The following is a 15,999-nucleotide window of genomic DNA, read 5'->3' as shown; positions in this document are numbered from 1 at the left end:
CGTAGCCTTTCCTCAGCCGTTTGCTGTTTGTAATTCATCGCCAGCTCTTTATTAAATCCATGGTGGTCTCCGGCGAATTGCATGCAGGAATGAGAAATTAGTCATTACTGTAATTTAATGATTTCTAACCAAACAAGAAGCAACCTGGATCACTAACCATAGCAGCCCTCCGCACTTCTCCCCTTCAGCGCCAGTCCCTCGGGTCTGATCTTTGGGAGCGAGCCATCTACATTTTTGCTTAATTAATTATGTTTAGTATAAGGAGCATTCTGCGGTGAATGCACTGTTTCAATTACAGACGGAAATTGACTTACAAAATATAAAATTCCCCACAAAGTGGTGGTTTGTTTGGAGTCTAGACATCCTTACAACTGACTAAAGCTTTCTCTGCTGCAACAGGCAACATTTCTAGAAATTCTTTGATTATCGTTCATGCACATATGGTATGCTGATGGTTGTGTTGGAGTCATAAACATGACAGCTATGGAGAAAAATTACATTGCAGAAATGTCTCTTATTATCACATCAGAGAAGGGGCCCCTGTATTATAGATACCATAGTTTCCTGTCCCTAAGGTGTAAATGTCACATGCAGGTGAAATATAAATACATCTCTGACTGTTTTCTGCCTCCTCAGAGCAGCCTGCCTCTAACCCGTTTGACTTCCACAGAGATGGGAATGGAGCTGCATGTTGATATCGGTAATGATAGTAGCCACAGTATATATATGAGTCAAAATGGATGGACAGCTCCTTCACCATTGGACTACACAGATTCAGACGACTAGGATGGCCACAAGGGCTGAATAATCCTTTTCCGTTGTGCTTTGGTCTTTTCTTTATCCATTTATTTCCCCATTACCCAGCCTGAACGCCTCAAAAGGTTTACTTTCTGTAACCTTTTAATGACATGCACTCACAATCCTTTTGGGATTTTTAACAGGCAACGCCTTACAAGAAATCATTTGGACCACCACCCATCACCAATCATTGGTTATCATTAATTCAGCACAATAATGACAGGCTTGGAGGACGACAACATCTAGCTTTGGAAATGAATCAAATAGGATTAGGGTTGTGTTAGGTTGAGAGCTAATTATCAGTCCCTCCCTGGACCAGATTTCAAATGGCTTTTTGTGAAGTCTGTTCATTTTAAGAAAACGGTGCGGTGAGATATTTCCTTTGTATGTTTGGCCTATTTTTGCATTTCCTGAATATTACATTTCAACACAACAATTTGTTAGCTATGAGCTCTCCTCCTCTTTTTTTGTCTTATTATTCGCTTGACCTGCTAATTTGAAGTCTCAGCCATTCTTACCTATACAGCATTGTGGCCTGGCATACAAAGAGTATCAACACAGACTGTAAAAACCCAGATTTTCCTGAACAGTGATATCCATTGGGTTAGGTTTATTGAGATAATATCGACATTTGTAATCAATGGTAGTCACCAGGCTTCAAAAACAACAGATACCATTAAAACATTTGGCAGAACTCAGCTGTGTTGACCCTTGGTGACCTGTAGTCAAACATCATTACATTTTTTCTGGGTTTTATAGTTGTGGCATTGTCTTTTGTCTTTAAAAATAAGACATGACATCCTAACAAACTTAAGAAAGCCAAACACTTAAAAGTATTAAATCAACAAAAAGAGAAACAGAGGAGATATCTGCTGCATAAGGCTAAAAGGAATGAAAATGCTCATGATCTCACTAGATCTTCAACACAGATATGCATCAAGAGTCCTGTGGCAAGAAAATAACACAAAAGTTTCACATCACATGGTTTTGTCTTAGGGTGATTTTTTTTTTTTTCTGGTGTAATCCACAGTCTTTTAGTCAATAAATATCTTCATGGTTGAGTCTTCTAGTCCATAGGAATAAAACTATAATACAAAGAGAGATTTGGTGGGCAGTAGAGTTCAGAGACAGCTACTGTTGATGCTGGATCTAAAGTCAGGAATCTTTTTGGATATGTAGTCTTATATGATGCTCCATGGTCCTTTTCTTCCATTCGTTCAGTGGAATGTCCGTGATTATTGTCCTTGTTGGTCCCTGGTTTCCACCAATCCTCAAAACACATGATATCCAAATGTCCTACGGTGTTGGTCAAAGAAGCAACGTCTGGTTCCAATCAAGGTTATCCTGGAAACAGACAACTATCGTGTGACCTAAAAAGAAAGGGAAAGAAAAAGAAAAAAAACAGGAATTAGAAGAAAATTGTGTCAGTGACAGGAATGGATGCTGGGAGTAAAAAGGGATTTGAGTAATTAATGATGACAAATAGTATTAGTAACACTAAAAAGCAGTGCCATCTGACAAGCTTATATGACAGAAACCACTGGGAGAGGAGTGGAATAATTAAACCCACTGTATTTATTACAGCTGAGCCATCTTTAGCTAAGCAGAAGTGTAGCCACACACACACACACACACACACACACACACACACACAAAATCAAGTTTAATAAAGAATTGTGTTTAGAATAAAAGAAAATCCATGTCCACCACACTTTCCTTAAGCCCAAGTTTTTTTTTACATAAATAAGCGCTTAACTTTTCGTGTGTGTGTGTTTATTTCTTTAAGATGTATACTCTAAGTACGTCTATGTCTATGTATCTGTTTTCTGAAGACTGTACTCTGTATATTTTTTTGTTACTATAAATTTTAATAATTCTGTAAATTAATTCATGGCCTCATATCTCATCCACTTAAACCAAATCTTTTCTTCTCTTTCTAACTCTATAAGTTATTCTCTCAGTTTCTGAGATTTCCAGTATTGTTTCTTTCGGTCTTTGAACTCATGGAGTTAAGTTTTTTAGTTTTTTTTGCTGATTCCTAGTTATTTGCTTCATGGCTTCAATTCTGAGTATTCTATATAAGCATACCCACTATATCCACTATGACTGAATGCAAGAATAATTAAAAAACTAGGTAGAAAAAGAAAATGAGAGAATTTCCACATAAATTCCTTCCAATATTTATAATTTGTTTTTCTATGAAAAACTGGCTTCCACTCTTCCTCGTTCAACTGATCGCCTATTTTAGAAATCCATTTTTGTTGAATGCCATTATTGGTGTCTTTGACAATGTTTTCGATTACCTTGTTAAGATTTTTAATCAGAAAGGTAATTACAGGGTGGATTTCTTTAGTAGTTTTTATATTTATTTTTAAGCAACACCTGCTAAACGTCCATTAGCCGGCATTGTCTTTCTGCATATAACAGCATGCTGACATTACCATTTAGCTCAAATAAACGCTGTTATGATCATTCACGTTTTTGTCTATCAACTGATGAGTGATTTTTACTTTCTACCATCGACTTGTCATGAAGACAAACTCTTGTTTTAGTGCTGCACATCTAGCACTAGCCTATCTGTCAAAACACAGGTTGTGACAGGTTGAAGGTGTGTACATTCCCAGCTGGTGTGTTTATAATTCAAACATCTGTGGTGTTATGCAGCAAGAGAGAGAAGACAGTGAGAAGCTAGAAGTCAGACGTAATGCAATGTACATCATGCTCTGTGATTTTCATGCAAACAGAGGGAATATTATTATTCATGATGGCATACTGCTGGCATAAGTATTCTCAGGCATTTTCATGAATATTAATCTAAAAGATTGAAAGATGCAGTTTGTACTACTCTCACTTTAAGCATAACTCTAAAAATACTCGTGGAGGTGAATGTTGTTCCTTGTTGGTTTGCCCTTTAAAAGTAGAACGCAAGTAACTTTTTGACTTGCCCTCTGATGTAGGAGGCTACTGTAGAACACACACACACACACACACACACAGAGAGAGAGAGAGAGAGAGAGACACACGCAAACACACTGAACTAAACACAGGTGTTCCTGTGTGAATATTTGCACATAACTGTCATTCAATTAGCAGTTGGCAGGGCCTCACCAGTTTAACCAACAAGGGGTTTACTGCACACAATCAGTCTACCGAGCAATACAATTCCAATATATTGTGGAAGTGTGATTTTTATGCTGCAACTGAAGAAACAGTGCTTGCTGTTTGGGGAGTCACAATTTAATTTTCATCTCCATGTGACAATCCTCAAAAATCAAGGGTGTGAGAGAGCATATGGAAATGACTTCATGTTGTTACTGTTCCAGCAGCAGGTTGTGGAAATACAAATGCAATGAAACCAACACAAACCTCCTCCTCTCTGGAACTCTCTCCATCCTCCCATAGGTGTTCAAATGATTCACAACATTTCCATTCTCATCAAACCCTTCAACGACCCCTTGTGTCCTGTATGAAAGCATCTACATTTTTTCTCACTACTCATTCATTCAGGTTTTTCCTTTGATTTGTCACCTGTCTTTACATTCATATATTGAGTTGAGTCAGTTATTTTTAGTGATGGCTTGCAGCACACTTCTACTCGCAGCAATATTTTGGAACTGCTGCACTGCTGCAATAATCAACTCATAAATGCATGTACAAGCACATTCATGCTGAATATTGTTGTATTGATAATTGTTATGTAGACAATTTCTATTTTACACATGTTCTGTGCTTGTTGTTTCCTTCTAATTATAAAAGAAAAGAATAAAACATAATATTACAAATGGGAACACATTTATAATTGCAGGAGAAGCTTTGAAAGGAAATTTCACCTCATAAATATAAGGGGTAAAAAGAGTTCAGACAAACAAAATTAAAACAAAACAATGTATGTGGCAGCAGAAACAAAAGTGTGAGGTAAAGTGAAACCTTATCAAAGCAATTAGCATGCTGTGTGTTGTGGGTGTCACTGTGAGCGTTATCGGTGAGTAAACAGACAAAGGGGAATCAGGAGAACAGAAGGCAGCTCTCAGGGTTTGATGCTTAAGCTGCTTCAGGATGAAAGAATACACTTGACTGGTCAGCTGTAGGTTCAAAGACCCATTGACAAACAAACTAAGACCCTACCTTTGATGGAGAGCTATGACGCACACGTGTGTGTGCACGTGTGTGTGTCCCATACTCATTATAATAAGGAATATAAAGATATTAAGAGTTTCAATGCAATGATTGTCTGATTCTTTTGAGCTTTCCTTATTAAAAGTATATTATTTCATGTTTCAACGTTGCTCTAAATGCATAGATTGCATGGCCAGTGTCAGCCTTCAGCAATGTCTTAATTTACTATTAAAAAGAAATCAATCATCAATAGAATCATTTAGCTCCTCTTTTCAGGCTATCCATTGACTAAACGTCTCACACTGTCTTTCATCCTTTTAAATCAATTCACTCACACTCTGTTTTTGACTGACAATATAAGCTGAGAACTAGAGTCTAACAGACAGCTTGGTTCAATTTCAGTGACATGAGCTCTTTTGTAGTGAAAACATTAAACATATTCTGAAGCAGATTGAAACCACAAGAACTAACTGGTCCTAAAACACTACAATAAAACAGTTAAATACCTCAGTCCGGTGATTAGGTGAGGTGCTATCCAAACGGAGTTCATGGAGCAAACTATAATACGCGCCCAGTTGTGTTTTCCGTATACCCAGCTTTGATGTCTGCATCTGGCTTCTATGCTGCATAATACCAAGAAGCTTCCTTTGGTTTGTGCCCGTTCATTTGAGTGAGAGACGGACAGAGAGACAGCTGTGGTCAGGCTATATAGACAGTGAATGAGAGTGAGAGCACGCCGGTAGTGAGAAAGCCCACTACACGATCCTGTCACTGTTTTAGTCTGAATACAACTTCTTTTACAGCCATTTAAAACAACAGGAGACTGAAACAAAAACATAGAAATTATGCATTTTAATTGTTGATACTATAGCGATGTAATGAAAATAATCAAACCATATTGTATACAGCAGATGGGTAAAATGCTTGCTCATGAGACCAGAGTTCAATTCATGGCAGCAGCACCCTCAGCTTGACTGCATATACCATATACACAGCTGGCAGTGTTTGTGGGTGGGAAGCCAGTGAAGGATTATGTCATTGTCAATGCACTAGCGACTCTTACTGATTGGATTGGACAGCACTGCAGAGTGGCTGGAGTCTAAGGAGATATGGCTATGAATGTTCATGTTAGTTCCTGCCTCATAGTGACGCTTAAAATGTCCATATTTATCTCCACCACTTTCCATAGAGTTTTCTTTGTATCCTATCACATTCATAATATAACTAGCCCTTCAGATTTTCTATTTATTTTATTAAAAAAAATTTGGGGAGGGCTTTTATTGCCTGTAATTGATAGTGATAGCTGAAAGGTGACAGGAAAAGTAGAAGAGAGAGGGGATGACACGCAGAAACAGGTCACAGGTCAGAGGTCAGGGTCAAACCCATGGCCGCTGCAGCAAGGACTCAGCCTTACTGCCGTACCTATTATAATTTTATGAGTAATAACATTTTTGTCTTGTCGAGTTTGACTGCGGTTGTAGAAAACATCGATTCAAGATCACTACATAATCATTTATTCTCTAAACTCATAAATTCTCTCTCATAGAAATCTCACCGCACAACTGCGCCTATGAGCTGTCAATCACTTACAGAATTAGTCTGGAGGTCAGTCCCAAGCGCAGTCAAGGAGCCTACTGCGTAATGAGCGACTGCCTTAGTAAATCAGGAGCTACATACATGCACATTGTAGCCTCAAAAAGGACCCTAGAAATCTTGAAAAAAAATCAAGCTCAGACAGCTATCCATCACGTACCCTCAACACATTCTGAACAAGCATCATAGCACCTGTCTAGTGGAAAGGCTCTGTGGTTCTTTTGCCTTCCGTCCTCTGATTGATAGGAAGTGAAAAGCAGGAGCTGCCAGGGTTATAATTCCTGACATTACCAGCAGGACTATAAAACTAGCTACTGCCGGACATGCAGAGAAAGAGGTAACAACTGGAGTTGTCCGAGAGGAGGCCTGCAGGGTGTCAAGACGTCTGATTTATTGATGTGACTTCATCATGAGGTGAAATGACACCATCATTTTTTATCAACAATGCCACTGCTGGACATCAAAGAATAAAGTATTTATAGAACATATGGGGCATGTACTGCAACTGAGGAGGGTTTTTTTTCATACCAATATAGCAGTTTTGAGAAAATATTGACTAAAAGTAGTAACTTTTTTACCATTGATATATATATGAAAAAAACTACAATAAAAATATAGCATTACGCAGGACTGCAGACTTGCACTCAGGTTAGACTTACAACTGTAATTGTAAATTATAAAATCATTCAATTTTATGATAAAATGGATAAAATAATTTTCAGTAATGTGTATTTTAAAGTAAATAAAAAATGATAATACAAGTAAAAACATGTTGACAAATGATATTTTAAGAAACTACTTAAAAGATCTTTCATTAATTAAGCATAAGAGATTGCTGGTTGAGCCAAGCTTTACCTATTCAAGTTTGAAGTGTGCTGTCTCCAATAGCTCGTGGAGGAAAATCCCATTTTTTAGCTGCCAAATGCTCAACTTTGTTCACCAGCTAGTTGTTTTTAGGCCATATTCACTACATTCGGTGTTGCAGCGATTATTATGGTGTTTATTTTTAAAGCAAATGGACGCAAACCAAAGGAATATTCTTGGTATCGCTGTTTTGCAGCGTAGACTGCAAACCAGACACAGACATTTAAAGTTTGGTTCATGAACTCCATCTGGATAGCGCCTCTTTCAGTGATATATTTCCGCTGGATTGGCCAATGCAGTGTGACATCAGGTGATGTTTCTCCAAAAGTTGATTTCAACTTCTTCACCGTCGCTGCTTTTCTTGAATGGGAGAAGGTTTTATTTCACTGCAGCACCTGATTTGGTCTGAGTAAGCCCTAAGCCTATGCAGTGAAAGGACTTGGACTTGGTCTTCAGATGTCAGGTTATTTAAAAATTCAGCATGCACAAACCTAAAAGGCTTGTGACTGACATGCAATTTACTTATAAAAGCCTCACTTGGATTTCACCTTAAGATTTGAGTTGAGACTTTTTTGACAATTTGTGACTTGACTGGTATATTATATTCAGAAGGAATGTAAATATTTAATCTTCCAAAGTTTTTCTTGATATGTTCATCTAAGCTATGCAGGATAGGTTTGGACTTTTTGATGTATGAATTTTCAAGTAATTTTAAAAGAACCGGTGTCACTTATTTCACAATACTGAGCTCAATCCTCAGCAGAGCCCTCCATTTATTCCTTTAGAATGATGTTAACTGACCAGGAAGCTCAGGTACAGAGCCCTCTAGCATACACATGCCGTCCCTTGCTGGCTCTCTATGGGAGGCAGCAGTGCCATGAGCATGGAGCGACCCCCGCTGACTCCCAAATCAAAAAAGAGTCGAGGTTCTGAAGGGTTCTACTAGCCACCTGGACCCCTGCTTGTCTGTGCCTCTGTTTCTGCTTTCCCATGGCTGTGTGAGAGGGCATGAATTATTAACCCGGCTAAAATAAAAAGCTCTGCTTCGACCAGGCCTCCTGTAGCCATGAATAATGGAAGAGGCAGCTCAACTACAGGCGTTTGGTGAGTCAAACACTGGGCCGTGATGGATGGCTAAGGGCCCACTGCGTCCCCCCCTCCTCACCTACTATCCACTTCAGGTCTACCACACCCTGAAACCCAAAACACACGTCCAGATAACCTCTATTAATCTCTGGAAGTGCTACAGCTTGAGCCGTCTTGCCCTGCCTCAGCACATCCCACTCGACGATTTGGCTTCCTGGAGGGATTTTAGTTTGTTGTTTGTTTGTCTTTCTCCTGCCTTTGCTTGCCTTTGTTTTGCTTCTCCCTCGCACTTTTGAAGTCAGAGGACCCGACTCAAACATGCTCTTTCTTACCTTTAATGCTAAAACCACGAGGATGAGATGGATACATGCGAGCTGGATTCCTGCTCAGTTCCCAAGAGGCTGCGTTTTCTAATTTGTACCAATGAACTCACTTGTGTACAATCACACTGTTTATTATGAAAGTGATAATTGATTTTCCATTTGCAAAGTTGTCTTGTGCTCTGCGCCTCCATATCTAATTTCTCACCTAAACTGCCAACTGAGAACAGTGTCATGATAATATTGCTTCTATATTTATTTTGATCCATTTATAAACATATTTTTTATTCTCAACTGAGAGTTTATATGTGATCTTATTAAATATATAAATATTATATATTTATATCATTATTATTATTATTGTTTTATTATTATTCAAGTGAATCAATCTGACGCATGTTCTTTCAACCCTGTAATTCCAGGGTTTTGTGAAATTATACAGTAGGTCCAAGCAGAAACAAGACAAATGTCTTGTTGCATATATTAACGTGACACATCATGTATATTCATGAATAATTTTGACACTAAATATTCTGTTTTGTAGTTAGATTTCTTAGCCTTAAAACAAGCTCAGATCTCAGCATGTGATGAAAACCCCAGAAATATTTAATGGTTATTGATGAGAGAGCACAGGCATCATAGAACAGTCATCAAACTATGGTATATTTATGAGTGCTAATCATTTCTCAATCAAATATGTGAAATTATAATTAAATTGCCATAGAAATTACATGGTTTGTCAGTCTGAAATATGTCTGATACTTTGACAAAACAATCATCAAAATGGCATAATGTCATAAAGGAAAACATGGATTTTTTCCTTTTCATTTTAATTGTTATCAACAACAGTAGCTTAATGTTCAATTCATTATTGAGACATGAACAGATTTGTCTCAGGTCTTATACCAATTAGCCTAAGTCTTGTCCACACTCAACATTTATTGTTTTGGGGTTGTTTTATAGTCCTGTAGGAAATCATCATTAAAAATCGAATCTCTATTAAGCAAAAACAAACTTTTTAGCCGTCAACAGTCTGCTGGTTCTTGATTTTGGCCAAAATTTATATTGAATCTTAGGGTGCCTCTCATACCTGTAGTTTAGTTTAATTTGTCTGGACCAAGGAAAAATATATATGATACATTTTTGGCTTTTAGTTCTGATACGTTTCATGTTCATACGGGCTATTTACAAAGGAACCAACAGCTGTAAATGATAGGTAACTCATTGATTGGACAGTTTATACGACTGTCATCCTGCATCATCAGCACTACATGGACAGACGTGGGGACTTAAAATTCTGAAGACTGACAGCAAGCCATGCATCATATTTCCTAACCTTATTTGTTTATTTATCTTCTCTGATGAGCTCATACAATAGATTATGGTATTATATGTTGAGACTGCAACATTGACTTTGTACGGTATATCAGAAATATATCAGCAGATGGATTTAACAGTTTAGCTTTTGATATTCAGTTCAGTTGACAGGTTTCACACCAGACTAAACTAACAGAACCAAAAGCCTTTGTTTAAACCAAACCAAACAGGCTAGGTGTGAAAGCAGAAAAGGGAATACAGATACTTGACCGTTCTCTCCACAATACATTAAGCTGATGGGCTCCTGGATTGACAACCTGATCTACTTGGCTCTACCAAATTAGCAACATAAGTAAAAATACGATAAACTATATGTAGTTTGACTTCTACAACAAAATGCAAGATGTAGCTAAACAGATAGCTGAACTTAACTCACCCCTTTCTACTGTTGTAAGCCGATCGTTTCAAGAAACACTTCAGTGACTCTCCCCTATGAGTCACATTTCCTCTCCTGCTGCCTCCTACTCTGCCTGCTCTGCTATGCTCTCATCTGAAGTTGATAAAAGAAATCTTCTCTAGTGCTCTCTTTAGCTCTTGTTTCTTTCTTTTTTCCAACAATTATAAAGCCCTGCTCTGTTACTATAGGCAGCACAACTATTATCCAAGACCATGGATTTTAGAGTAATTTGTGTTGGCTCTAATCTATGACTATTAAGTATTACAAATTAAGAGTATCTATTTTCTGCCCTTAATTAGACCCACCTTGGTTGTCTTAACCTTGTTTCCTGTACTGCAGCTCCATCCTTTGAGATCTGGCAGCACTTTACACTCTTCCCCATCCATGCAGGGATGCATCTGGCACCACCACTTCTGTGCAACTATGGAGGCTGTGAGGAAAAAGAAACAAAATAGTAAGGAAAAAGTCGGAGAGGGTACTGGAGGCAATTAACAACCTGCTGTTTGAAACTGTAGCATTATTCTGCCCTGGCTGAGGCAACAACAAGCACCTTTGGTTTCTATATTCATCACAGTGATTGAAGAGAGCGTCTTTTGATCTCTGGCTGACAGTGGAGACCCGTAGGTCTGAATTACAGGGCGTGGGTCAATGTCAAGCCGGTGAGTGTTGTGGGCAGGTGCGTGGAGTGTGAGGAGGGTGGATGTTTGTACGTAGGAGGGGTAATAAAGTGTGCAGCAGAGCTTGGCACGTCAAGGTCTTAAGTTGCTCTGAGGAGGCCTACAGGGGAGAAACAGCTTCCCCTGACATTTCCAGTGAAAAAAAAAGATCTGTCAAAATGGAGGAAGCTCTTGTCAGAGCCATTACAGTGAAAAGAGGAGATAGGGATCGATTCACCTGTAACTGATGCCACTTTTGACATGATATTAAATGACCTGGTCTTCTGTCTTCTCCGCCCAACACCAGGTCTGATATAACCTCAACAACAGAGAAATGGATGAAGTGGTGTGTGATTTGATTTTGAAGATTTTGAAGCCACCGGGACACAACAGCAGGATCATAAAAATCAAATTTCTTTTTTTACTTCTTTCATATAATAAACCTCAGACCCAAATAATCAGTGAAATAAGCACCAGAGGCACAGTGACAGGTGTGACAGTTTTGCACCGTACCACATTTTGTCCCTAATCAGAAGTTCAGTCTCAAATCATTACCAAAACTGTAATGAGAAGCCTGGCATACCGTCTACACAAGATGGAGCCGCTCTTGTTGTTCCCGCCACCTGTCCAGGGAAGCAGGAGCATTTGACAGTCTGGGATCTCTCTTCGATCTTGTTCTTGTTGCAGCACCGGTGTGCAGCAATTACCTCACAGGTTCCCGCTTTCACATGAACTGAAAGCACAAACATACACAATGGTTAGAATGCACCTGACGGCTCTCCACCCAGGTAATTCCACTTTTTATGATCTGCATCTCATAAAGCATTAAAGCAACCAATAATAGATCTTCAGAAGTATATGCTAGTAAACATTGTATCTTTTCTTTTATGTACACAGGTGTTAATTTTTCTGTTTTTTTTTTTTTTTTTGATAAGGCTTGTGTTATCCCTTGTTTTTTGAATTTGAACAAATCCCATGAAAAGACCAGAAAAACAGCATTAGCATCGACCTGTTCTCTGTCTGTGTCACTCAGCTGCAAGCTCATTTGTTTCTGCTGCAAACAGGAGATGAATACACATTATTATATTTACATTTACATATTTACAGTGCATATGGAATTGATTCAAAATAAATACAGTGCCCATGCCATATTCATCATAATTAAGGACCAAGGTAACCAGTGTAACTGTGTGGCTCACTGATGTGTTTTTGAACTATGGCACAGAGGAATAAGATATTTCAGGCGTTGGATGCACAAACAATAAGAAGGATTAATTCATTATTGGTCTGGGCTATTTATGGGATTATGTTCACTGAGGTACTTGATAGAATCTTAGCAAGTATATGTATATAAATCATGACCATAAAGCAATAGTTTAACATTTTGGAAAGTACGCTTATTCATTTTCTTGCCGGTAGTTAGTTGAGAAGATGACTCTGCGGTCTGTATGGTAAATATGAAGCCACTGTTGGAAGCCTGTTAGCTTAGCACAAATTCTCATTCTTATTATCATTTCTTGGCACAGTCTTGTTTCAAACATTCAAACAGAATGGCTACTTGAAATCCAGGTCATCTCCCAGGTGTAGGAGCCCGGCTTTGAACCCCAGTGCAGCCCCACCTGCTCACGTATCCTTGAGCAACATACTTAATCCACTGACCCTCCACCCTAACCAGAGGACGAGGAGAGAATTTCTCCATTGGGAACTACTAATGTAGTTACATAACATGAAAAACACACATACATCTAGAAAATGACTTGATTAACATCACTAAACTGCTTATTTACGTGAAAGTACATTACAATATCAATAACAAGGACACTCAAACATCAATACTGGCCTTTATTTTATATTCATTACTTTTCTGCATAGACTCATTACCATTCTGAGCATGTTTGTGTATTTACACGTAACAATCAGGATTGGATGGGTGAAAAAATAAATAAAAAAGCATTTGAAAAGTTTTGACATTCCTTTCAGATAAGCCTTAATTATGCCTGTAAAGATTTTCAATTTAGAACTTGACTTGAAAATAGATTGCAGTGAGCCTCCATCTTCCCATTAGCTAGCAATCCAAAAATCTCATCTACAACATTAAAAACATTTTGCTTCCAATCAATAAGGTGCTATTCACATTCACACAAAAGGCAAGACAACAATTGCCGATTGAGTGCTTTTCACCGAGCTGAAACTTACTGATGCAAAAACAGGTCAGGCTCCATGCCCTTGATGTGATTATCTTTAAGCCACCAGCACGCCCCCCGGTCAAAGTTAATTTCAAAAGTTGGAATAGCTCGAATAGAATATTCAAACTTTGTTTAAGAGATAGATGCACATGGACAATAGGCAATCACAAGAGGTGACACGAGCAAAGACAATCATTGTAAATCACCTGATTATAAGGAAAACAAATAACGTGCTTGCTGTCAGTGACAAGAAAGTGCTCACTAATTTTAACTGGGCAGAATTACAAATAACAATACAGTAAGACAATATTTACCTATTACTCCTACAATATGTTCTCAACCTTGTCTGCAAGCCTTGCACAATGATGCGCTTCAATGGGTGTATCTTTGCCGTATGTAAGCCTACCCTGTTGTGGTGTGATATGGAAGAAAGAAAGCTACCGTGCAAGCTGCAGCTAGGTCTGGCCTGAGTCTCTCGACTCATTAAGGTGCAGGAAGCGACTGGTTGGGCTGCCCGTGTGGAGAGAACTCCTGATTAAAACTGGAGCTGCTGGCAAAGGTCGCTGACTCTGAGGCTGGACCCAAAACCACCATGCAGTGTGGACAGGATGAGAGGTCAGAGAGCAGGGCGCGGTGGTCAGCCCAAGCTGGTAACAATCCATATGAGAAGAAACAACCATGAACTGCCCGACTACTTTTCTAACTATATACTGAGTGTGAGGTCTTTGAGGTAATGGAGCAGAGTAAAGTGTATTAAAAACTAGGCAGTAAGAATTTAACTGAGACTAAACTGAACTAATGAAGATCAAAAAAATATTACTTTACAATCATCATTGTCATCATCATTTCTTTAGGAATATATTAAGAAAATGTAATGTATAATTTGATTTCATAAGGAAATAAAAGAGTATACTTGTTTCTTCTTTCTCTTCCAAATGTAATTAGGTTGCCTCTATTTGACTTGTTTAGCATTTTATTGTACAGGTTCAGTGTTTGTGTGAAGCATTTAGGGAGATATAAATATTCAAATTTATGCTTTCTTTCTTATTATTCATTTTTGTTCTAATTTAGAACTTAGCTTGAACTCGTATTTAATGATTATGACTACTAAAGGGTTCTGGGTAGTCCTTTGTTTGGGAAAAAAGAATATTAACAAGGTATAATAATATATTGTTTTTAATGTAGGAACATAGACATACATCTCAAGCTCGCTATGGTAGAAGTTTTGTCCCCTCTGCTATAGCATTACTCATCAAAACTCCCTGGTAGCTGTGTAAATACCAGAATGTATGTACAACTGTGTTTAGATATCTATCTTGTGTTAATGTTGTGTGTATATGTATGAGATTATGTACAGACTGTGGCAACACATTTCCTGGAACGGACAGTAAAGAATCTTTCTTATAAATAATTTAATATTTATTTACCAAGAGATGTGTGTATTACCACTATTTTTTTTTTTCTTCTCACGCTTATTTCTGGCAAAACGTATGAATACAAACATGTGAGAGCTGAAGCTCTGCGCAAGTGAGAGGTCAATGTTTTTCTCAAGGACTCTTTGACAATGGAGGAAGGACCATTGAACCTCTGATTCTCTGGATGTACACTGGTCTGTCTAACCACCAGGGTCACCCTGTTCACAGTACAAACCTTGCTCTCTATAAGGCATCAATGGGAGCAACTGAGTATGAAAGACATGAAGTGTAACACATACATGTAGGAGAGAGGCTGCCTGTTTTTTCCGTCTGCTCTGTGTGTGTATCCAGGCAGCTGTGAAAATGGCTCACAACACCTGTGATCAATACATTTCTATTAAAGCACTTAGGACTGTCATCAGTTAGAATCACCAGGCATGGGGGGGGTGAGAGACAAAGAAAGGTGAAAGGACAGAGAGCACTAATGAGAACTGGCAGAAGGCCCAACCCTTCAGCCAATCAATACCACTTTGAAGCAAAGCGCTCTTCTCTGCAATCGTATTCATCGATCTCTGATTGATAAATGCCAATATGCAACCAGAACCAGAGCTGAAGGGGAAAAAAGAGGGAAGCTCACCTTGTTCTACCCTTCTGTTAAATAATCTACTGTACACCCAGACGTCAGACACTTTATTAGGTTAAATTCATTAGTACAGCAAATGTTTTAGAGGTTGTCTCCTAGCACTGAATGACTGGGAATGATGGGATTACAACTGGGTGACAAAACATGAAACCTGTATTTATATACCGTAAAAAGCAGGGTCCTAATTAGTCACAGGTCCACTTTACTAGCCTTGTGTGACAAATTACCACAAGTCTCAATTAGAGGCCTGGTCTGGATTTTAGAGAAATTCTTTGGATGTATATAACCTTTTAAAGCCTGCTTGAGTGAATTCTAAGGTGCTTAGATCACCTACACCAATATAAATGTTTAACCTTTTCTCAATATGGACATACTGCACATCATTAGATCAGTTAGATTCTCCATAATTCATCACTCAGTTCATTGTATAGAAACCATGAACACCAAAGTATCAAATGATCAGATGAGTGATTCGTAAATATTTCATTCCATTCATACTGGTTTATATCATTGACAGTATAGTTAATACAAGCAATCTGATAGTAATT

The 15,999-nt window shown here is 38.3% G+C and overlaps 1 protein-coding gene across 3 annotated transcripts in view; it reads right to left on the bottom strand.

Moving 5' to 3' along the window:
* Nucleotides 1-1,393: 1,393 nt before the first annotated feature.
* tafa3a (TAFA chemokine like family member 3a) overlaps nucleotides 1,394-15,999 on the bottom strand; it is a 91,474-nt gene continuing 76,868 nt past the window's right edge. For all 3 annotated transcript variants that reach the window (XM_051416029.1, XM_051416028.1, XM_051416027.1), the window contains 3 exons: nucleotides 11,791-11,940; nucleotides 10,857-10,981; nucleotides 1,394-2,168 (listed from right to left, as the gene is read on the bottom strand). In XM_051416029.1, the coding sequence (XP_051271989.1) occupies nucleotides 2,157-2,168; nucleotides 10,857-10,981; nucleotides 11,791-11,940 (287 nt within the window). In that variant the 3' untranslated portion in view covers nucleotides 1,394-2,156. The remainder of the gene's footprint in view (nucleotides 2,169-10,856; nucleotides 10,982-11,790; nucleotides 11,941-15,999) is intronic.

Source organism: Dicentrarchus labrax, unplaced genomic scaffold (genome assembly GCF_905237075.1).
Source record: "Dicentrarchus labrax unplaced genomic scaffold, dlabrax2021, whole genome shotgun sequence".
In the NCBI taxonomy this organism is placed as follows: Eukaryota; Metazoa; Chordata; class Actinopteri; family Moronidae; genus Dicentrarchus; species Dicentrarchus labrax.
Note: the sequence above shows the minus strand (reverse complement) of the source record. Positions and strands in the feature narration are given on the sequence as shown.